This window comes from Canis lupus, chromosome 1 (genome assembly GCF_048164855.1).
Source record: "Canis lupus baileyi chromosome 1, mCanLup2.hap1, whole genome shotgun sequence".
Taxonomy (NCBI): domain Eukaryota; kingdom Metazoa; phylum Chordata; class Mammalia; order Carnivora; family Canidae; genus Canis; species Canis lupus.
Window position 1 is genome coordinate 42,196,561 of NC_132838.1, and position 24,898 is coordinate 42,221,458.

The 24,898-nt window shown below is 43.1% G+C and overlaps 1 protein-coding gene across 2 annotated transcripts in view; it reads left to right on the forward strand.

Annotated features, from left to right (window-relative positions):
* The first annotated feature begins 3,486 nt into the window (after positions 1–3,486).
* MTHFD1L (methylenetetrahydrofolate dehydrogenase (NADP+ dependent) 1 like) overlaps positions 3,487–24,898 on the forward strand; it is a 187,116-nt gene continuing 165,704 nt past the window's right edge. For both annotated transcript variants that reach the window (XM_072827792.1, XM_072827803.1), the window contains exons 1-7: positions 3,487–3,725; positions 11,360–11,444; positions 12,619–12,669; positions 12,760–12,813; positions 14,586–14,710; positions 16,525–16,625; positions 18,553–18,689. In XM_072827792.1, the coding sequence (XP_072683893.1) occupies positions 3,502–3,725; positions 11,360–11,444; positions 12,619–12,669; positions 12,760–12,813; positions 14,586–14,710; positions 16,525–16,625; positions 18,553–18,689 (777 nt within the window). In that variant the 5' untranslated portion in view covers positions 3,487–3,501. The remainder of the gene's footprint in view (positions 3,726–11,359; positions 11,445–12,618; positions 12,670–12,759; positions 12,814–14,585; positions 14,711–16,524; positions 16,626–18,552; positions 18,690–24,898) is intronic.

The window sequence follows — 24,898 nt, forward strand, 5'->3', positions numbered from 1 at the left end:
AAGTAAGTTTTGTGGCTTCTCATTAGTTGACTAAGGTGTGATCTTTTTAACTTAATCTTTTCTATTCAAATTTTTAATCCATACAGGTTATTTATTTAAATGTTGAGAAGTCCTTTGGAAATTACTATGCCATGTGGAACCATGGAAATCATAAAAATGCAGTACTTTCCTTGCAGTTAAGTATGATCAGGAGGGTTGCTTTTTTACCTGAGGATGTTGTGTTGTTTGTCATCACTTCTCTGCACTGTTTTTGTTTTTTGTTTTTTTGGTTTTTTTTTCAGTTTAACAATTACTAGTTCTGAGTTTTCTGAAAACTGCTTCAGCAAAAGGTGACTGAGAGGTCAGTAGCCTCCCGTCATCCTTCTTCCCTTTCCTCCTCCAGCACACAGAAGGATCTCATTACAGAGCTATTGACCAATGAATGAAAAAATATTCACAGCAGCACTGTCACATCGAAAATTGGAAATAACACAACCAGCAACAGAGAGAAGTAAAATAAATTATGGTCTACCTACAAAATAGATTATAATATACAACCATTTTTTCAAATGTTTTCCTTTCCAACATCATTAAAAGAGATATATAGCAAGTGAAGAAGAGATGTATATATAGTATGGTTGCAATTTTATAAAATAATTTCAAATAAAGAGATCAAAATTAATAGTTACATTTCGGTGATAGTGTTAGGAGTGGTTTTATTTTTTACTTTATGTTCTTCCGTAGCTTATAAACAAATAGTATATATGGATTTAAAGACCACTCAGGTGACACCTGGGTGGCTCAGCGGTTGAGCATCTGCCTTCCACCCCGGGATTGAGTCCCACATCGGGCTCCCTGCATGGAGCCTGCTTCTCCCTCTGACTATGTCTCTGCCTCTCTCTGTGTGTGCCTCTCATGAATAAATAAATAAAATCTTAAAAAAAAAACAACACTCAGCTCAAGCATCAGATCCTTGGGTGTTGTCTCTGATTCTCTTCCAGAACAGTTAAACACCAGCACTTGTGACACACCTTATTTCATAAACCTTTTTTTTTTTTTTTTTTTTTTTGGTAACAGCTTTACTGCAGTGGAATTCACATACCATACAATTCACCCACTAAAGTGTACAATTCAACAATTTTCAGAATATTCATGAATTTGTGCAACCAGTACCATTATTAATTTTAGAATATTTTCATCAACTGTACCCCTTATTTATCATTTCCCCATTCCCCCTATTCTGAGCTGTAAGCAACCACTAATGTATTTTCTGTGTCTACAGATTTGCTTATTCTGGACATTTCCTATAATTAGGATCATACAATTTGTGGTCTCCACTGTGATTTTAAATGTCACTATTGTCAGCAATCATCAGGTGGAGTAGCGAATTGTCACTACTGGGGCAGAGTTACTGTTGAAACTTCTTGAGGGCAGAGACTGGCTTTTTTTTTTTTTTTAAGAATTTATTTTTTAGAACAGTTTTAGATTCACAGCAAAATTAGGAGGAAGATGCAGAGATTTCCTATATCCTCCCTATGGACTGGGTGATTTTCATCTTGGTTACCAGTGGTCAGTGTTCACTACTGTCCAACAAATGTCTGGTAAGTGAATGGTCATGAATTTATAATTGGAGGCAAGCCTCCAAGGGGTTTTATGACTTGCCTAAGATCATCTCTGGCAGCAGGTGAATGACCACTCAAGTCTCCTTTCCAACATTTATATGCTTGTGCAAGGTATAACTTCTGTGATTTTGTTTCCTCTTATGTAAAATGGTAGTAATACCTACCTCACAGGGATGTAGAATGTTAGCTATCTCTCTATCCTACAAAGTCAAAATGTGTCACATGAAGCAATCATCCTTGAATGAAAAATGCAGATAACAGTATAAGACTAAGAACATGATTATTGGACTCTAGCTCTGTCAATGAAACAAGTGACCTCTCTGGACTTATTACCCCCAGGTTGAAAGGACGACACTCAACACATTACACAGTCTCTGGCTTACGACTGTTCAACTTAAAATTTTTCTACTTTACAATGTTGTGAAAGCAATAAGGATGCAGCAGAAACCGGACTTCAACAGGATTTTGCTCTTTTACTGTGGTGTCAATATATAGCAGTATACTCTCCTGATTCTGGAGCAGTGGTAGCCAGAGGAGTCTCCCAGTTAGCCGTGTGGTCACAAGGGTAAACAACCTACATACTGACAACCAATCAGTACCCATATAACCATTCTTTTTTCCACTTCCACTACAGCATTCAATAAATTACATGAGCTATTCAACACTTTATTGTAAAATGGGCCTTGTGGGAGATGATTTAGCCCAACTATAGGCTACAGTAAGTGTTTAAGGTAGTCTAGGCTAATCTATGATGCTAGGGTTAGGTGTATTCAATGCATTTTCAATTTACCTAGTTTCGATTGAAGATCAGTTTATCAGGTCACCCCATCATGACTCCAGAAAGATCTGTACATTTGTCAGGATTAAATGAGATGTCACCCCAGCACCTTGTACAGGGCTTAGCAACTGCAAAAACAGTGTTTGTAGTTTGCACTAGTTTTATTCCCACTCTACTTGGGAATTATAGTCCTGAGAAGATTACAAAGTATCGATATCTCGTTTTAACTGTGAAGGCAGTTGAGGTTCACAGAGATTAATTTGCCCAAGGCTACAAATGGGCCTGCGAACTCCAAGACCCACACATTCTTCACTATTGGTTTTTTTTTTTTTTTTTTTGTGGTATATATTTTATTGGAGTTCAATTTGCCAACATATAGCATAACACCCACTGCTCATCCCGTCCAGTGCCCCCTCAGTGCCCGTCACCCAGTGACCCCCACCCCCGGCCCACCTCCCCTTGTTCCTTTCCCAGAGTTAGGAGCCTGTCATGTGCTGTCCCCCTCTCTGATATTCCCCACTCATTTCCTCTCCTTTCCCCTTTATTCCCTTTCACTATTTTTTATATTCCCCAAATGAATGAGACCATATAACGTTTGTCCTTCTCCGATGGACTTCTTCACTGCTAGAGCACCCCCAGCCTAGTAAATCCAAGCCCGGGTTCTCCGAGGCCGAGCCCGAGGCCGAGCCCGGCGGCCTCCAGGGCGGGGGCCCACCTGGGGCAGGGCTGAGGAGCATCCCGCGCCGAGGGAGGACGTCCTAGCCCAGGGCGGGGCCGGCCCCCCCGCCTGCCCCCTCCATCCGCCCCCGATCTTTCTCTCCAGTCCAATTTCCAGGAGCGCCCAGGCCAGCGCGCGCCAGGCCGCCTCGGGTGACTGGGCCCCCAGGACCAGCCCCGCGTCCGCAGGCCCCCGCCCTCTCACGTCACGGCCTCCAGGTGCAGTGCCCCCTAGGGGCTCCTGCCGCGCCGGAGGACGAGCCCGGTCCTTTCTGCCGCCCGCCGCCGCCGCCGCCGCCGCATCCCCGGCCGCGGAGGGGAACCTGCCGCGCTCGCCCTCGCCGCCGCGCTCGCCCTCGCCCTCGCCCTCGCCCTCGCCGCCGCCGGGCCCTCCCGCGCCCCGCCATGAGCGCGCGCCTGCCGCTCCTGCTGCGCGGGCTCCGCCGTCCCGGGCGGCCCCCGGGCCCGCCGCTCCGCCCCCCGGCCCCGGCTCGCGCCAGCGGCGGCGGCGGCGGCGGCTGCGGCGGCGGGGAAGGCCTGCTCGGGCAGCGGCGGCTGCGGGACGCCCAGGTCGGGAGCAGCCGCGGCCAGGGCAGCCGGGCGCCTCCGGTGCGGGGCTCGATCGTCAGGTGAGCGGGTGGCGGCGGCCGGGGCGACGGGGCTCGGCGGGGCGCTCGGGCCCCCGCGGGGGGTTCGCCGGGCGCGGGCTCGCGAGTGCTTGGTGCCAACTTGCCAGGGGCGCGGGCGGCCGGGAGGGCGGGGGCCGGGGCCGGGGCCGGGGCCGGGGCCGGGGCCGCGCGGGCATCCCCCCCCGCCGCGCCCCAGCCCGCGGGCCCCGCTCCACGTGCGCCGCCGCCGCCGGCTCTGATGCAACGGCGCCGGGCTGCGCGGCGGAAAGGGGGCGGGAGGCGGGAGGGAGGCGGAGGGAGGCGGAGGGAGGCGGAGGGAGGCGGAGGGCGCGCGGGGCGGGGCCGAGGGGCGGCCGGGGGCCCGGAGCGCTGGCCTCCTCGGGGGCGAAGCTCGGCCCCGCCCGCCCCTCCCGCCCGCCGCAGCCTCCTGCGGGCCGGAAGGCGCGCTTTCTCGAGTTACATAATCGTTTTCTGGGCGTGTTAACGCGGAACCCCACGGCGCCCAGGGAGCCCCCAGCGCAGCTCCGTCCTCCCCCACCCAGAGGTGCGCCGTGGGAGCCCCGGGCCGGGCCTTGCCCCGCTCCCCGCTGCGTCCCCGCTGCGTCCCCGCGGGCGCTCCGCCCCGCCCCCTCCCCTCCCCCCGCCCTGCCCCCTCCCCCTCCCTCTCCATCCTCCTCCTCCCCGTCCCGCTTCCCCTTCCCCCCCGCCCTCCCCCTCCCGTCTGGAGCCCTCCCTGCCCGGCAGCGGGAGGGAGGGGAGAAAGAGCCTTGAGTGACCCTTCCTGGAGAAGTGGCTTCACTGGGGGCCTAGACCTGTACGTGGAGCGCTCAGGACCAACCTGCAGGCGGCGGCAAAGCCCTTGCCTGCCTCCCCACCCGCAACGAGCATCCCCGGTTCCAGGTGGCCCTGTCACTGACTACCCTGTCCTCCATCCGTTCACATCCCCTTCCTTTTTCCTTCTATCCATCCTTGGTTTTTGTTTTGTTTGTTTTAAAGATTTTATTTGGGGATCCCTGGGTGGCTCAGCGGTTTAGCACCTGCCTTTGGCCCAGGGCGCGATCCTGGGGTCCCGGGATGGAGTCCCACGTCCGGCTCCCTGCATGGAGCCTGCTTCTCCCTCTGCCTATGTCTCTGCCTCTCTCTCTGTGTCATAAATCAATCAATCAATCAATCTTTAAAAAAAAAAAAGATTTTATTTATTCACGAGAGACACAGAGAGGCAGAGACATAGGCAAAGGGAGAAGCAGGCTCCCTGTGGGAACCTGATGTGGGACTTGATCCCAGGACCCAGGGATCACGACCTGAGCTGAAGGCAGATACTTAACCACCGAGCCACCCAGATGCCCCCCTTCTATTCCTCCTTGTAAAGGTAATTGCCCTTACCTCCTTTGATTCCAAAGCCCTTTAGGATGTGGCCGATGACTCTTAGGAGCCTTTTGCTTAGTTTATCTTGTCTGTCTGAATGTAGGAGTCATTAGAATTTCACCAGTGTACAGCTGAGCTCACCTTAGATTAGGGTTTGAAGACAGTATGGGCGTCAGAAACCTCACCTCATCACCCTTTTATTTTCTGGGTAGCTCTTTCTTGTTTATTTATTGTCTGTCTTCCCCACCTGGAATGAAAGCTCTTTTGGGTCACAGGCTTTGTGTCTTGTTCACTGCTAGATCCTTCCTAATGGGAAGAGTGCCATGTGTAGGGTGAATGCCTGTGACATGATGGGTGAATGCTTCACTCAAGATTTGGGTTCATTACCAACAACAATAAAAAATATGGATTCATTTGTGGATTCTATTTGTAATCATTCTTTTCACTGCCTGACTTAGAGATAAGCAGAATGGTCATGATCCTACTGGTACTGGACGCTAGTCTCAATTCCTGCACCACAGTAGGGGAATGGTAGTGTTCCTTAGAGGGTTATAGAAAGGAAGTCAAGAGAGAACACCTATAAGATGCATAATCCAGGAACTGTCATATCAATACCTCCACAAATAATGGCTATTGTTTTTTTATTTTTAGAGCATTTTAAGCCAGGGGTTGGCAATTCTGTCAAGGACTAGATGGTAAATAGCTCAGGTTTTGCAGGCCAAAAGGCAAAGTAGAAGCTATTAGGTAGGTACTTTTATGTGAGAAAAAACAGATTTTCATAAATTTTTTTAATTAATGAAAGTCCATTGTATTTATGGATACTGACATTTGAATTTCATATGATATTCACATGCTACAAAATAATATATTATTTTGATTTTTCTAACTATTTGAAAATTCAAAAGCTGTTCGTAACCTGATGTGCCATAGTTTGCTGGCGCTCCTGTTCTAACTAAAAGAAAGTGTTGTACAATGAATTACTGTTTCATAGGATTATGGTTCAGGGATAGGTACTTTGCTTTGCTGTATGACTCCAGTACTTATTAGATGTGAGAATTGGGGCAAGCTGTTTGTTTGGTCTGTGTTCATATACAAAATGGGAACCATCATCACCTACTTCAAAAGTTGTTATGGACATCAATATACTCTGCTGATCCTAAGAGGTGTATTCTTAATATCTCCAAAACTGGTCTTTCAATCAATTGTGTCTGATAATCGCTGTTGGCCACATAACAGTCATTGCTTATTTGTCATTATGGGCCGTGCCTATTGCTGTAGCTTAATTGACCTATGTGCATCATCTAACAGAACTTTCTTCCAGGAGATTCTCTAAGGGCTTGGAGGAAAGAGGAGAAGGTGGGCCTAACTAAAGTCACATAGGGGGCAGCCCGGATGGCCCAGCGGTTTGGTGCCGTCTTCAGCCCAGAGTATGATCTTGGAGACCTGGGATCGAGTCCCACGTTGGGCTCCCTGCATGGAGCCTGCTTCTCCCTCTGCCTGTGTCTCTGCCTCTCTCTCTGTCTCTCTGTGTCTGTCATGAATAATAAATAAAATCTTTTAAAAAATTAATAAAGTCACATAGAAATAGAGATCCAGGAATCTATGTAAGGTTTAAAATGTATTTCATAGACATATGCCAGAAAAGTTATCGAATAAGCTCCCTGAAAAGCACAGTGACCACTCATTTCCCCAGGAACCCCCAGTATTTCCATGAACAAATTATGGAAGGGCTGTTTTAGGAAATAAGATGATTTCTGGTTGTCTGACAACTGTCCATTGATAACTGGTAGAATCAAGAAAGCCCTAGCATTAAAACTTGCAGAATGGGTGTCAGGAATTTAATGAGAACCCCAGGGGAAAAAAGTGATAAGGTTTTTCAAAAAATACAGTATCAGGAACACCCTTGATGGCACAGGGGGTAGTCTTGTGTGGGAGAACAAAAAAGAAAGTGCTGCCAAGGACTCAAATCAAAAAAGCACTTAGGGGGTGGCTGGCTGGCTCAGTCCAAGAAGCCTGTGACTCTTGATCTTGGGGTCATGAGTTTGAGGCCCCATGTTGGATGTAGAGATTACTTAAATGCTGGGGGGGGGGGGGAATCTCAGAAGAGTCATATTCTGAATGTGAACAAGTTTTAAGAATATTGCAGTTTTACTTTTTATGCCCCTATGAGTGGTTTTATGGCAAACAAAAAAAAAATCTATGTCTAAGTCTTAAAAGTTGTTTTATTTTTTATTTTATTTATTTATTTTTTAAGATTTTATCTATTTATTCATGACAGACACAGACAGAGAGGCAGAGACACAGGCAGAGGGAGAAGCAAGTTCCACACAGGGAGCCTGATGTGGACTTGATCCAGGGTCTCCAGGATCACACCCTGGGCCCAAGGCGGCGCTAAACCGCTGGGCCACTAGGGCTGCCCAAAAGTTCTTTTAATACTTACAAAATACTATGTTAAGAAAAGGTCATACCGTAGTTTAACTGACAGCTTGGTTTTCTTTCTTAGTGGTTTGTGAAACAATAGTATGTCTTTGATTGGATGTCACACAGCAAATAAGGTTAGAGCTCCCAGATCCGGCTCTGCATAAGCTGGAAACAGGCTAGTCTGCTTTAATAAAGATACCCCCAAGTGATATGGACCATCCTGGCCAGAGGAAGGTAGACAGGGAAGGTAGGATGATGACTCTGATATTTGCTCACTGGTCCAGATCTGGATAAAAGGCAGCTGCTCCTGTCTCCCAGCCAGCAAGATGGAAAGGGAACCGGGGTGCTGGTGTATCTTTCCCTTTGCCGCACATTCCTTGCTTTCTTCTGGCCAGTGCTCCCAACCTTGTTGACCACCAGTTAGTGACATGACCCCATCAAGCTACAGGTGAAATGGGGAAATGTGCTTTCTAGCCAGGTGGCCATGTGTTGCTCACACTCCAAATTCTGTGAAAGAGGAAAATGCTAGAAGTATTCATAGGAAGTACCCAATAATACAAGCCATCATCAGTTTTATTAGTACTATTGTTACTATTATATTGAATGTATCCAGTAAATTACCGGTGCTGTGGGTTTATTAAACTGCTCTGTGGTGCTTTCAGCCCGGGCTATTTCTCAGAATACTGATGGCAGTCTTTGGAAGACACCATTTTGGCAATTTTAACTTTACATGTGCACTGCTACCTCTTTTGCCTTTGAAATTAATAAAGTGGCTCTTCACTCAGGGGTTTACTTAAATTAGTAGTTTTAAATAGTTACCAGCTGCTGACTCTGACTCTGGCATCTGGCCATAGCTAGCTGTAAAGGAGGCTGAGAAATTAGGTCATTATTCCAGCAGCCATATGCCCAGTGAACACATTATTTCACAGCCAAAGGGAGACCAGCATGCCAGTGGAATCGCTGGTAGTGTAACCAGGGCGCCAGGGTTGCAAGAGCGTCGGGCTCTGGGGATCCCAAGCAACAGGTTCAACCACTTACCAGTGACCCAATCCAAAGGCAAAGAGACAAGTGGTGAAACGAGAAAGAAATTTATTTCAGTGAGGCCAACACCAGGAAGATGGTGGACTAACATCTCAAAAACTGTCTCTAATGTACTGAAAATACTTCTCTGTTTATATAGGATATATGGGTGACTAAGGTCAGTGGGTGCAGGTGGTGGCCAGTAAAGGTCAGGTCATTATCTTGAGGTCAGTCATGGATGGGGGTGTCTTGCTGGCTTGGGGCAGTCCTTATGGCTTGAAGGGGTAGTTTGCATTCCCCTCTACTAGGGATGCTTTGCCTTCCAGTTCTGCCTGAGTTAAGAAATAAGCTGGAAGGAAGAATTTAATCAATTAGAAAGTTAAAGGTCTAAATGGAGGTAATTGAAGTCCTTCCAGTAGTAGATCCTTTAATCCACTAGTTATATTGTTACAAATTATTACAATCTTCTTCAGTATAATAAAGTTCTGAGTTTTAACTGCACATGGGCAGCCTGGCTGGAGGGTCCCGCCTGCCTTCTAGCTGGAAGTTGACACAGCAGCTTTTCCACCAGGAGTAAGAAAATCTCTGATTGGAAACATTATGCTACTTTTTAGAATTATTGAGCCTTAGTGACTGCTTTCCTGCTTAACTTTCTTTATCACTGTAGGAATAAGGAGTAACCCCAAAGAATGAAACATTACACCTACAACAAGTGAATTAGCCAGCTTTATTAGCGTTATTAGTGACAGGTTTGGGCTTTTATGGAAGTGTGTGGGCCTTTCACTTTATCGAGGGGTAGTCAAAGCTATGAATGTTTTGGGGTTAACTGTTGCCATCAAATGAGTATTTTTTAGTGTTCCAGGGTAGCTTTGAGTTGTAGAAAAAGACTACAACTGTGAGAACAAAGGTATCCACCATTGGACACCCATTTCACAGATGAGGCTAGTGGAGTTGGTTAGAGACTCCGTGAACTGATCGTGTTGGTCCGTGTGAGGCCTGCATCCCAGAGGTGCATGGCTCTTTCCCCTCTACTGGTGCCTCAGAGCCACCTAGGTCCCTTATTGAAAATGCATGTTCCTGGGCCTCACCCAGCCCTGTTGAATCTGGCTTTCTGAGGTGAGGCACAGAATCCTTGCTTCTTACCAAGCTCCCCAGACGATCCACCCGCAGGCTGCCAAGAACCACTTGGAACCTCCGCTCCAGTGCCTTTTCCAGGGCCAGGGAGAAATAAGAAGTCAGCCCAAATTAGCAGTCAGGAAAGGCAGGGAAACGGCGTAGCGTGTGGCCCTCAGCCACGCATGATGTGAGAGGAGATTAAATTTAGTGCCCATTTGTAAGGCAGTTTGTGAACTTCCACGTAGTTGCGTTTATTCAACACAATAATACAGTTATTTCTGGGAGGATTAAGTTGTTTCGGCCAAGTGTTTGGAAACAAAACAGACGAAAATCTTCACAGGTTGTGTGCAGTTGCATGCCTTACCCATTCTGTCCCCGGTAGGAAGTCCCCAGTGTCAGGTAGGAAGGCTCACCCTGGTGGAGTTTTGAAACCTTAAAATGTCTGCTGAGCACCCCTCTCTTTTCATCTACCTCCTCAAGAGCAGTTCCCTCCAGTACGTTCATCTGCTTCTTTGAAAGCTGGGAGAAGCTGACCAGTGCCTCTGTGCCCTCAGCCGTTTACTGCTGCTGCTATCTGCCTGCAACTTCAACTTGTAGCTTTTGGAAGATTGTTAAGACCCTATCGGAGGCAGAAAGCAACATTTAACGATGGTCTTAACATGGGGTTTGGGTGCTGCCTTGATTGAGCCTTTTGTCTATTATCGTGAGAGAGCAAAAGCCGACTTCATATGCAGGACCACTTCACAGCGATGGTGGTGAAGGGGTCTGAAATTGCTCATCCCCCAAAGACTGCAGAAGGAGCATATGACTTGTACCACATTATCTAGGTCTGCGTTGCCTGGGCTCACACCCCTTTCCTTCCTCCCAGTGGTGCTAAGATGGAGGTGGCACCTGCTGGGACTTTTAGAAATCCAGATGCAGACTTGGGTGGTGGGGAGCCCAGAGGACTGACAGGCTGTCTCCCTAAGAGGCCTTGGGAGCGTATAATTCCGAATTCCGATGCATCATCCGGAGTATTTCTGTTCCCACCCCCCACCCCCTCACTTTCCCTCTGCTTTCTTCCCCACCCAATCCCTTCACATTCTTTTAAATTCTGGGCCCTGGCATTTATCCCCACAGTGAGCCTCCTCCCTAGTCTCTGCTACCCTCCCTCAGTGTTTGCAGTCCCCAGGGGGTCCCATGGGTGTGGGGGGAGGAAAGGGATTACTTAAAAAGAAATGGAAGAGATGCCTGGGTGGCTCAGCTGTTGAGCTGCTGCCTTCAGCTTAAGGCATGATCCTGGGATTTGGGATCGAGTCCCACGTCATGCTCCCTGCATGGAGCCTGCTTCTCCCTCTGCTATGTCTCTGCCTCTCTCTCTGTCTCTCATGAATAAAAAAATAAAATCTTTAAAAAAAACATTTTTTATTAAAGTAAACTTGGAAAATGCAAGAGAACTAATTGAAAATTAATTGTTGACATTTAGTTTGCACACCTCTGCCTATTTTTAGGGTTCGACGGTTATAGCATACCCTGTGTTGCACTTAAATATCAGGATTGTGCCCTCTCCTCACCACACTTCCCACCTTGCAACGCATCCTGTACCATCTAATTTCAGTTACGAAACATCTAAGTTCAGTAACGAACTTTCTAGGAAAATGTGTTGTATCCGTCCTTTCTGGTCGTTAACAAAGACATGAATGACTGTGTGTTGTCTTTTTGTCTCATTGTAGAGAAGTCATTCAGAATTCAAAAGAGGTTCTGAGTTTATTGCAAGAAAAAAACCCGACCTTTAAGCCGGTGCTTGCTATTATTCAGGTAAGCTATGACCATGGTTCAGTGCTGCTCTTTTAGGATGCCTTTCAATGTAGAAGATAATTGTATACAGAAAGACCAGGGGCATTTGTTGTCACAGAAGTGGTCTTAACAGGGAAGAGAGGCCACAGATGAAAATACTGTCATCACCCTCTTCTTCCTTTGGTCATTTTGCTTTTTACTAGATCACTGGTTAGTGACCACCCTGCTTGAGTGGGTCTTTTGTGAGCCCTTCTCCTTTTGACATGAGTAGCTTTGAGAGGTTAGGAGGTAGGTACCCCCAGAAGTTGTGTTACATAGGATGAACTGTGTCTGTACATGCTCATAGATGCTTATCAGATGCGATTTGAACACGTTGTGAGGAAAGGTTCCCCCTTTGTTTCTGTGGAAGGCAGGTGCTTGGAGAGGCACAGTATTTAGTAATCTTACTACTAAATCGGGTAAAGCCTGCTGTAACTTTGGCTCTTCAAACGTCAGTACATGTCAGAAGGTCCTTGCATTTCATGTACATCTTTTGGCTGCAGCCCCTTCATTTGCAACTGTAGTTGGCACTGTTTCCCATCCTTCTTGGCATCCCCATTGGGTGACAGGTGCAGGGAAATAATGAGGTGAGCCAAGCCTGTAAGCTAACACAGCACAGCAGTTGGGCTGCCACTGTTGTTTTTGGCATGCACTTAATGTGTCAGAATAGCAGCCTGTAGTTCCATCGGCGCCGTGATTTTCAGGATTGGAGCTATGCTCAAGTCAGTCGCATTCTTGGGGTCTGTGTCCACATCCCTTTATAAAGATAGGCGAGCAAGAAGGGTAGAAAAAAAAATGATCGGAGCCTAGACCTGCTAGGATTCTGCTTGTTGGAAGCTTTCCAGCTATGGGCACATGATCTAAATCGTGTCTTCGGTGTCCTCACTGAGAAAGGGGTCCTGGCTGGGCAGCTACATGTGCCTTAGGAGGGTTGTTACTTTTTAAAAGTAATATAATTTGAAAGCTGAGAGACTGATAGGTGAATAAATACCAGCTATTAGTCTCCTTCTGTGAGCAATAAGATTGTGTATATCCTTCTCTTTCTAATTAATTAGATAATTCATAATCACAAAATTAGTCTCTGTATCACTTTTTGTGCTTTTTTTAGATATTTTTGTTGTACTTACGTTCTCCCTCTTACTCCCAATCTCCTAAGGCAGGTGATGATAACTTGATGCAGGAAATAAACCAGAATTTGGCGGAGGAGGTGAGGACCGTTGAATTCTACATATTTGTTATAATTTTTTGATGATACGTTCTCTTACAGTGATGGAATAACCTTGTGTCCCCTTTGCAGGCTGGTCTGAACATCACTCACATTTGTCTCCCTCCGGATAGCAGTGAAGACGAGGTAACTACCATGGGGACTTGAACACTCAGGGTGCTTTCCTCTTTAGATACAGTATACCTGTTGGTGTCTCTTAGTTGTCATTGGAACAGATCAGTCTTTGCTTGTGGCTGAACTCAGAGGGAAGAGTTTACTATTCCCTCTAGTGTGAATGCTCCTTGACGTATTTGGTATGTTTCTGTTGAGGACTTGAGCTATGACTTGGCGACTTGGGTTATGTTTCTTTGGCTGCAGCAGCAGAGTCTAGTGGAAATCGTCTGGCAATCGGGGTCTGGAGGACTAGTTCTGGTTTCATTCTGTCCCGACGTGTTGTTTGCCCTTGGCCGTTCCCTTGGCTTGTCTGGATCGTAGTTGCCTTTATCAATAAAATAAAGGCATAGGATGAGATAATCTTCAGCGTCCTTTCCAGGCAAAACTTCTGGGAGTAATAGCTTTTGCAAGTGTCATCTGAAGTCTGGGAGAAGCAGCCAGTAGTGGTGAGGAAACTGGACCACCAGGCATGCTAGCATTTGGTCCTTCTGTGGCTAGCTTTTCCTCATAAGGGCTGCGGCAGTGAAGATTTGGTTTGACTGCCAGTGATGGAAAACTTCAAATAACAGAATATGAAATAACACAGACATTTATTTTTCTCATACATAGGTCAAGTTTAGAAGCAGGCTGGTATGGTGGCATCACAAGGCCACCAGAAACTTAGGCTCCTTTGATCTTGCTACCCTATTCCCTGTTGTGCTACATCATATCCCAGATGGCAGATTCAACTCTGCATATCACATCCACATTCTAGCTAGTGTCAAATCCAGACTTAGGAGAGAAATAATTCAAAAGGATTATTGCAATAGGGAGTACACTCTGACCATAAGATCTACAATCCTCTGAGTTAGGCAAAGGGGTTTTTCTTTTACAGGGAGGGGAATAGAAGGCTAGAAAAAAACGGGTGTGAGAAAGTGGGAGGAGAGGGTCCCTTGATGGGATAGTAGGTCACAGAATGTTTTATCCTGTGGCCAGACTTTTCTCTGAAGGGAGTATATGCTAATCAAGTGAAGGATCGGTCAAAGTTTAGCAACCTGGGGGAAGGAAGGAAACTTATATGTTATCTCCGGACATTAAATAGATAAACAGACAAGATAGAGCTTTTCTTCTTGAAAGACACACCTAGCCATTCATTAGCTTTTACATGACCTTCCCAGACTGTACTTTGGTCTTTTTCAGGAAGTTATTTTTGTGTTTCCCATAAAAAGGAGATATCTGTGTGTAGCATTTATCAGCCATAAGCCTTTGGAAATGCTTTCTGTATCCATTCAGGGCTAGGGAACACAAGGACCTGAGTGATGGCTTCTTGGGTGTGACAGTTGGGAAGCGTTTGTTGAACACATTGTATTTGAAATACGGGCTTGTCTGGGCTGGGTTGGAATGCTTGAGATTCATGCCTTCTGGTCTCCCTAAAAACTGGCAGTGTGTTTCGCTTGAGTATAATTGTGGACAGGAAATCGTCTTTTGCCTATCTCAACGTTTGGTTTTGTTTTGTTCTGTTGTGGCAGGGAGTAGCACAATAAGAAAGACTGCACTAGAATTCAGCCATACTTCTTTTGAGCTTTTATCAACATCGTGAAAAGAGAAAATAGACTTTCTTCATTATGCTTTATAGCAAGTCTTCAACAAGGAGTGAAAAAGAAACAATAACATGCATTTTTATGAATCTGTTTTTCCTATAAAGCTTTTTTGGTTGGGTCTTAGTTTTATAAAACTGATTTTAGGGTGTTGTTTTTTCTCTATAGATTATAGATGAAATCCTGAAGATTAATGAAGACACCAGAGTACATGGCCTTGCCCTTCAGATCTCAGAGAGCTCATTTAGCAACAAAGTCCTCAATGCCTTGAAGCCAGAAAAAGATGTGGATGGGTGAGACAATATAAAAGAAAACAATCAGCCCTATGGCTAAATGGGTGTTTCTCCTGTGACCTTTTTTTCTTTTAGTTCTACTGTCACATTTATGTCAGTAATTAAGAGTTGAAGAAATATTTTAACTATTTCAGGAATGTGAGGGCTTCTTAAATTCCAAATAAGATGGGGTAGTCCGGGTGGCTCAGGGTTTAGCGCCGCCCTCAGCCCAGGGCATGATCCTGGAGACCCGGGATCAAGTCCGGCTCCCTGCAGGGAGTCTGCTTCTCTCTCTGCCTGTGTCTCTGCCTCTCTCTCTCTCTGTGTGTCTCATGAGTAAATAAATAAAATCTTTAAAAAAAAAATTCCATATAAGAAAGTTACCTATTTTGGAAAATGCACTTGCCCTTTTGTAGTGCTTGGGTGCCATTTTGGAAATAGTGTGCTTCACAGCAGCATATTCATTTCACAACCTCCTGCCTGACTTCACGGAGCCTTTGGCCAGCCTTCATCTTCTAATAAGCTTTTCCTTGATAACTCTGCCAGACCAAAGAAACAGCCCAGAGTCCTGAGTCACCAGCAGTACCATATTCTCCCTTAGTCATAGGCCAGTTGAGAAAAGCAAAACAAGCACTTCTATTCATAACACAAGGTTTTATTTGAAATTAGAGGGGGAAGCTACAAATATGTGGTGTGCTAATATTTGTATGTGACTCATGTCCTGGCGTGACATTAGCTTCATGAGACAAGGAGTCCTGCCCATTCATGTGGGCGATCAGGACTCCCCACTTTGGGGAGTTATAAACCTCACTTTCCTACATGGAAATAGGAAGTGTTTTGTACTGTGACCAAAAAGAACATAATATATTTAGCATTATAAGGTTGTAAGCAAATTTAAAAATTAGACTCCCAATCCAGTATATCTCATGGGAGCTGTATTGAAAGGCTGCCTCCTCTTGGGCACACCCAGTCTCCTTCCCTTAACTCTAGCCTCTGCAGGCATTCAGACCATGGAAATACCCAAACACAGCTTGAAAAGTCATGAAAATCTCTGATCCTATACTAAGCTAACTAGAAGGGAGAAGAAGCCTTAATCAATTAGAAAACATCCAGAATCTGAAGTTATCAAAGTGTAATTTCAAATCTTTCATAAAAAGAGAGAACTGTGAAAACTTTTCTGTGTGTCCCATTTTGTTACTACTTTGTATTGAGACCATTGGTTTCCACTAAATACGTATGGGCTATTTGCTTCTGGATTTGAATGAGGAAGAGCATAGAAGCCATTGAAAGGACATGGTCACTCAGGTTTTATTTCTTGATTTCCCAAGAAGATAAGGACTGACATTAGATGGGAATCAGACTTATGAATCCCAAGCCTTGCTAGGTCACTACCACAGATTTGTAGGATTGGTCCTGGATTTTGATACTGATGGAGTTATAAATTCCCTTAAGGAAAAAGTGGGCTTAACTGCATGACAATAGTATTGCACATGTTAGTGGCACCATTCCATGTAGTGCATTGAACAGAGCTCCCTGCACTTGTGCACAGAGAGGCCCAGCATGGCCTTATGCTGTGGTCTTTCTATCCAGGCAGAACCAGAATTCCCATGGTTTTCCCAACCCACAGAGACTGCTTCAGAGTTTCTTGAGGGACTACTCTAAGCTAAGAAGCAAGAGGCCTTTATTCCTGCTCACTCTTTAATTTATATTTAATGACTTAATATACTCTATTTATACTCTATTTATCCAGTGTTGTTTGGGATTCATACTTGTGTTACAGATGAGTACATTGTGACCAAGTTTTGACTTACAACTTTCCTTATTTTCAAATTCAGAGTAACAGACATAAACCTGGGGAGGCTGGTCCGTGGGGATGCCCATGAATGTTACGTCTCACCTGTGGCCAGAGCTGTAATTGAACTTCTTGAAAAGTCAGGTAGGATGGCTCCTTCAGAAATAAGGATTTCTTTTTGGAAGATTCTAATTGAAACATGGAGGTGATATTCAATGTCGGCTCTTTTTCTTATCTTTTGGGAGATATAAATGACTGACAAATTTTTCTAACAGGATTAACTGTATTACAGTTTTATAAAGAAACTAGTAAAGATGAGTGACCTATTGTAAACAAATGCTCAGCTTCTCTCATGAACACTCAGAATAACCACAATGAAAAATGTCCCAACCTTCAACTTCTTAGTCTGTCAATATGTAAAGTTAAATAAAACTTATGTTTAAGATTTAAATGAGGAAGCTTTCAGATATAGTTCAGAGTATGGAAACTTTGGGATTTATCAGGGAGCATCTCTTTCAATAATCAGTATTTAATTTCCTCTATTCTCCCCTTGACCTTGCTCTTTTATGTCAGTGATAGAGAAATGAATAATTTCTTTCTTAGTTATCAGATTTAATTAGTAAATTATTATTGTCTGTTTCATATATTTTAAGGTCTTTCTAGCTGAATATATAAAAATTTAACTAAATTTTTCTCTATTCCAGCTTGAGTAAAAAAGCAGCAAATGTCCCTCTTTTACACCCAAACTTACAACAATCAAACAAAAATTCCAAAATATTTAATATCCCAAACATAAAGAACTTACACAACTCATTATCCAATAATAATATAATTGAAATAATTAGAAATGTCTGAATAGACATTTTTTCAAAGAAGACATACAGATGGCCTACATTCACATGAAGAAATTACTCAATATCACTAATTATCAGGGAAATGCAAATAAAAACCACAATAAGATGTCACCTCACACCAATCAAATGACTAGAATCAAAAACGAAATAAAAGTGTTGGTGAGGATGTGGAGAAAAAGGAACCCTCGTGCACTGTTGGTGGGAATGCAAACTGGTGTAGCTTCTGTGGAGGATAGTATGGAGATTCTTTCAAAAAATTAAAAATAGAAATATCGTATGATCCAGTAATTCTACTCCCTGGGTATTCACCCAAAGAAAATGAAAATACTAATTCCAAAAGATATCTGCACCACTATGTTTATTGCAGCACTATTTACAATAGACAAGATATGGGAGCAATCTAAGTATCTACTGATTGATGAATGGGTAGAGAGGTTGTAGTATACATATACAATGGAATATTACTCAGCCATAAAAAAGAGTGAGGCTTTGCCATTTGTGACAACATGGGTGGATCCAGAGGGTATTATTCTAAGTGAAATGAGTCAGAGAAAGACCAATATCATATGATTTCACTTACATGTGGTATCTAAAAAACAAAGCAGAAACAGGCCCATAAACATAGAGAATACACTGGTGGTTGTGATGGGAGAGGGGAGTGGGCAAAATGGGTGAAGGGGAATGGAATGTACAGGCTTCTGGTTATGGAATGAATATGTCATGGGAATGAAAGATACAGCATAGGGAATATTGTCAATGGCATTAAAATACCATTGTATGGTGACAGGTGGCAGTCACACTTATGGTGGGCATAGCGTGACATATAGCCTTATTGAATCACTATGTTGTATACCTGAAACTAATGTAACATTGTGTGTCAGTTATACTTCAGTAACTTCAGTAAAAAATCTCCAAAATATATACCAAGCTTCCATTAGAAGGTTAACTTTTAATATATACCTTTAAGACATTAGCCATTAAGCTGAAATAACCCATGTAGACCCTATTTTTCCATCATATGAATTATCAGCATGATGATTCTCAGTCACTCTACCATAATATTCACAAAGAGTAAATTAATGGCTGATAGTCATCGTAGGCTATAACATGGCTCAGAGGACCAAATTTTAAGGGGTTATTTTTCCTTATACTAAAACTGCATGGGAGGAAGGCTCTCACGTTTTGATTATAATACTGAATTCCCATTTGGTGGGTAGGTGTCAACCTAGATGGAAAGAAGATCTTGATAATAGGAGCCCATGGGTCTTTGGAAGCTGCTCTGCAATGCCTGTTCCAGAGAAGAGGATCCATGACAATGACCTCTCAATGGAAGACACCTCATCTTCAAAGCAAGGTAAGCATCTTTTATATGGAAAACATAATTTTAAGTGCTTATATTAGAAAAGGGAAAAGACTAGAAATGTATAGACTAAGCACTGAACGTAAGAAGTAAGAGAAAGAAGAGCAGAAAAATCTCAAAGGATGAAAACAATAAAGAGCAGAGATTAATGAAATAGAAAGCAAAATGTGAGAGATTATGAACTAAGCCAAAAGTTGGTTCTTGGAAGAGTCTAGTAAGATGGAAATACCGCTAGCCAAAATAATCAAGACAAAAGGAGAACACCAGCAATGTTAGGAATGAACAAAGAGGCATAACCACAGAACAAAACTCATTTTCTAAAAAGGAGGCGATGAACAATGTTAGACATAAATTTGAAAATTTATATGAAATGAAAACTTCTAAAACATGTAACTTACAAAATGGATTTAAGTAAAATTGATTAGACTTTTACACAGTAAAGACATTGGATCAGTCTGCCCACTAACCACACAAACAAATTCTGCCACCATCAAAGAACAGATCATAATTTTTTCTCCAAAGAATAGAAAGAGAACACTTTCTAGCCTATTTTATGAGTGTCCAAACCAGAGGACAAGATGCTAAAGGGCAATTATAGACCCATTCATCTGTGAACCTAGATAAAATAATCATTATCAAAATGTTAGCAAACCAAATCCAGCAGCAGGTTGGGGTTAGCATAGGATTGCAGGGGTGGTTTAATATCAGAAAAATCCATTAAAATCTGTTAACATTCAGCACGTTATCAGATTAAAAACCATGCTGTCACCTAGTAAATACAGAAAAGTCATTTGATAAAATCCCTTATGATTTTGTTTCCTAAAAAAACTCTTGGTCTAGGAAATTAAAGGAATTCCTTAACCCAATAAAATATCTATAAAAAGTTAGAGCAAGTATCTCATTTAATAATGAAATATTAGAAACATTTCTTTTAAAATTTGGAAAGATAGAAGGGTGCCTGTTATCAGTACTTCTAATCAGCACTCTATGGGAATTACTAGACAGAGGCATAATGTGAAAAAAGGATTTATAATGATTGGAAAGGAAGACACTACCCTGTCATTAATCTTAGATGATAATATTACCTACATAAAAAGCCCAAAAGAATCTATGAAAAAGAGGAGAGTAAGATTCACTTGGGTTCTTGGATATAAGATCAAGATGCAAAAACCAATTGCATTTCTAAACACTGCACTCACAGTTCAAAAATTCTTTTTAAAGATTTATTCATTTGAGAGAGACAAAGGGAGAGAGCTCATGCATGTGAGCAGTAGAACGAGAGGGAAAGCCCTAAGTGGACTCTCTGCTAAGTACAGAGCCTGATGCAGGGCTTGATCTCATGACCCGGAGATCTCAACCAGAGCTGAAACCAAGAGTCAGATGTTCAACCAGCTATGCCACCCCAGGTGCCCCATAATTTCTTATTAATTTTTTAAAAATTAATTTTTAAATTATAGTTTATAATAGCAATGGGAATACAAGGTACTTAGGAATATATTTAACAGAAGTTATTTCTGATCTTTTGAAAGAAATTATGTAATTTTGATGAAGGTGATTGAAGAATCAAAAACAGATACCATGTTCATGGATAAGAGGACTCAATATCTTAAAGATACTGATTCTGCCCAAATTAATCTATAAATTTGAGTTAAAGTCTTGACTTATTATTATTATTATTTTTTTTTGACTTATTATTATTTTGGATTGTTTGACAAGATGATTCTAAAATTTACCTGGAGGCAGAAGGGCAAAAACAAGACAATTTTGAAGAGAACTTGAGCTATAAATATCAATGTGAAAGAATTTTTCAATATAGTGCTTTCTAGAAAAAAGCATTTGCACAAGGGATATTGCATGTGACACCATTTATTTGAGGTCTAAAAGCAATACCATATATATCTATGTTTTAGGGCTTCATATATTAAGTAAAAGAATAAAGAAATCTATGGACCTTGAACTAAATCAGGAAACTATAGGGACAAAGAGGTGGGTGTAGGTGGAAAGAAAACTCACTTAAATTGATCATGCCTTTTTTCTGGGCAATGGGCTGGGTGTCCAAGTGCATTATGTCATTTTTTTACAATTTCATGGCTGGAACACTTAATAAAAGTTTTTAATTTCAAAAATTTCAAGCAAATTTGTGAAGTTAAATTAAAAGGGTTAAGTACAATAGAGTAACTGCAGAACAACATCGAAAAATACACGTTCCTCATGTGCCCCATGAGAACAGAGATGAGCAGTTGTAGTCCTGTCCAGGGAAGGCAGGTGTTTTGACTGAGAATTGTAATATTTGAGTGGCAGATGGATCTAATAAACAAAGTTCTTTCTCCCATTAAGACAGCTAAGAAATGTGGTCTCACATTTAAGCTCAAACCTATGTGCCTTTTTAGTGGTCACCACATGGTGGCAGCCTATTCAAGAAAATTCAAGGACTAGGTTTTGAAATTCAGAGTCGGGGATTTTTGATTTGGAAGCTTAGTGGAAGAGGAAAACAGACCTTACTCTGAACTGAACAGCTGTGGCAAAAAAGAGAAAAATACCTTCATTGGCAACTGAATGTTTTCACAGCTGTCACAGATACTTTGCTAGTTGTATCTGTATTTTTGTAAAACAAAGACATCTTTCAAAGTACTTTTTTATTATGGAAATAAATCACCTTGACTCTTCTTTGGGATAAATCTCATCCTAACTTTGAGAACAATCAAGTGGCTTTACTCTCTAGAGAATCCAGAAATGGGGTAGATATCCAAGAAAGTTCTCTGGAATAGTTTGTGTTGCACACACATTCTATTTCTTGATTCCTGGGCACTTATAATGGCATCACTGTAAATCTTAGAGACTGTGGACTTTCTCCTTATTGCTTCATCTTTGTAGCTGGAAATTTGGAAAGGAAGGTTCAGGGCTCCTCATACTCATCTTTGAAATTTTTTTGGCCTCTAGAATTCAGCCCCCTTCTACCTGGCCTACTTACTACTTGTCCCACCACGAGGCAAAGCCTTTATCTTTCTATTTTCATGCCAGCGTCTAGAACTTCACTAGCCATGTACCTCCCCACATATGCCTCCTGACATTTGACTTTTCACTCTTCTGTATTGTATTTCTAAAACATAGGCCGTGGCTAGGCCTTGTTTCAAAGGGTCAGCAGACCTCTGCAGACTACAGTGGTAGCACCTCAACGTGGGTTGCATCCTGGGGTCCTGCCCAGGACAGGGTATGTCCACCCTTGCCACACCCTTAGGAAACTTTCCTTCACTGTGAAAAACAGTGAACATGTAAATGTAACCACAGTTTGGGATTTTTGTTTTCTAATTATATCAACAAGGAATAAAGAGCACAATGTAAGATGATAGTACATTTAGGCTCTCCTTATCAGCAATGATAAGTGTTGGGGAAAGAAGAGGGGAAATAGAAGATTATGGCTATTAGGTCAAAGGAACTCATATTTGTAAAGCATTTCTTAATAGGCTTATTTGTACTTGACATGGAACAAGAGCCCCTGTTGGCCATCTGGTTGGGGATTTCCTTCCTGAGAGGTTGGGGATCAGAGGTGACCATGTAACATTAGAGTCCTGTGTACCACCTCCTCCACTACACATAACCTCTCAAGTTTGGTATGACGTACAAGCAATTACAGCCTATTGCTACCGGTAGGAACTGCCTTGGAGGGTGTGGAGTCAGACATGGTATTTGTGTTCTTGGTAAGGATTAGGACATAGGCTTTGGTGACAAACAGCTCTGGATTCAAGCCTTTTCTGAACCTTGTCTCTTGTCTCTTTATGTGTAGAATGGGGATCGTTATACCCCCTACCTCATAGGGCTGCTGGGGGCATTCCGTGATATAAGTTTGCTTACCACAGAACTTAGCACCTACAGACATCCACATTAATTGCTTGGCTGCTGTTAATGGTGAGTCAGGAAAGGCACTGGCAAGCTTCACAATGTGGAAAAGTCAGTGGGTTGATTAAATCATAAGGAGGTAAGCTAAAAAATAGTGGGACCTAGGTCCCTCATTGGAAGCCCGGTAGATATGCTTCTTTCTAATGTATGGCTGGCAGAAGGAGAGACGCCTATGTGAGGCTTCCCAACAACATGTGGAGGTGGAGGGAATGAGACCAAAGCAAAAAAGAGAGACTGTCTTGGAAAGAGTGGATGCCCAGCTTTGGCCTGTCCAGGGTCATCCCCCACTCTCTACCAGGTGTATCCCCAACCTTAAGTAATTTAACAGAGATCCTTTGCTCCTGGCTGTGGGGGACCTCTCTTCGTTCTGTTACTCAGAAGCCCCTGTACTTCAAGTTGTGTCTGGTGGGTGTTCCTTGTTTATTAATTACTTCTTATGGGAATGTTATTCCTCCCTACAATATAGAGGAATGGTTACATAGAGTTAGTTAAATAGAAATGGATGCTGATTATGCATAAAATCTCCATGGGGCCTGAACATGAAGGATTGAGATGTACCTTTTTAGAGTTTTGTGCAAAATAGAGTAGACTTTTGTAATTTGCAGCTTTACCATTCTATGCCCATCTGAGTGTGTCACTGAAAATTAAGAATAACTTTCCTGCTTTGTTTGAGCATCACTTCTGGGCTTTGCTATATGTTATGCATTTATGCGTGGGGGAGGGGAAGAATGTCTGGGCATTTGTCCAAATTAGCTGCATGCTGTGGAGGAGCATCAGATGTCAGTAAGCCAAAGCACTGGATCTGATTGTTTTTGGGTAGGGCTAAGGAATCACCACCCTTCCTCCACCCACACAGAGGCCCCACACTCAGCTTCCCAGACCCCTGGTGTGGAATGTCTCCCCAATGTGGGGACTGGACAGAGCTGCTGCCCAGTGAGAACTGGCTTATCTCTTCCTCACCCTGATGAGTTCACTCTGATGCCAAAAGCAATTTGAGGTGAGGGAATGTTCTGCATTTGGTATTTATGAGTTGGAGTGGTACCCCTCTCCAGGGAAGAGAGGTTGACAGGTTCCTTGGGGCCCCATGTGCACACCCCCTTACTCGGTACTGCTAGCAGGAGAGCCTCTTCTGAATTTGTGGTTAGACACAGCTGGAGGACCGGGTGAAATGGCCTCCAGCTGTGACAGATCGGGTCAATCCCAGCTGTGTGTATAAGAAATAACCCAGAAATAAGAGAACCGTTTTATTTTGTTTTTCTCAAAGGATCTCATTTCTCCTCCTTCTAACCAAAGAGACCCTCGAAACTAGTACTAACACAAGAACAGAAAAAATCCAAGTCTTTCCCATTTAAAGGATCAAAGTATGTTGGGTTTTTTTGAGCAAAGCTAAATGATCACAGTCATTTCCAGTTTAAATTCACTGCACAGCATGGCTTATAAAAGTGATTTGGAAAATTCTAAATATGTTTGTATTGTACATATGAAATCCTGAAAAAAGAATAATCCTTTTTTCGAAAGATTCGGAGGGAAAAAATCCCTAGCTTTTAAACGGGATGAGATTAGGGGCACCTAGGTGGCTCAGTCAGTTAAGCCCCTGCCTTCGGCTCAGGTCGAGCCCCTCATTGGGCTCTCTGCTCAGCCAGGAGCCTACTTCTCCCTCTCCCTGCAGCTCCCCCTGCTTGTGCTCTCCTTCTCTCTCTCTCTCTCTCTCTGTCAAATAAATAAAATCTTTTAAAAATATTAACTAGATGAGATTAGTGAGTTACACGATTGGGGTTTTTAAAAAAATATTTTTAAATTTATAATGTATTTGCCTTTTAAATGCTGTGGAAAGAAAACATACTTACAAACCAAAATTACAATAATACTGGTTTTTCTGGAGATCTTTATTTCATCATAAGGCTTGGAGTTAATGTCAAGTGTCCTGTCATTTCTACCCTGAGGACTCCTTTTTGCATTTCTTGTAGGGCAGGTCTAGTGATAATATACTCCCTTCGTTTTGTTAATATGTGAATATACTAATTTCTCCCTTGTTTTTGAAATACCTTTTTTGCTGGATGGAGAATTCTCATTGACAGATTTTTTTTTTTTTCTTCAGCACTTTATGTTACCCTACTATCTTCTGGCCTTCAAGGTTTCTGGTGAGCATAATAACTCTTTCACAGTAGAGGCCACACTTAAACTAATGACCTATTGTAACGACAGTAATGACCGCTCACATTAGTTGAGTTCGCACCATGAATCAGGCTCAGTGCTTTGCTCACATTGTCTCATTGATTCTGCACAGATTTCCTGTTCAGAAAATT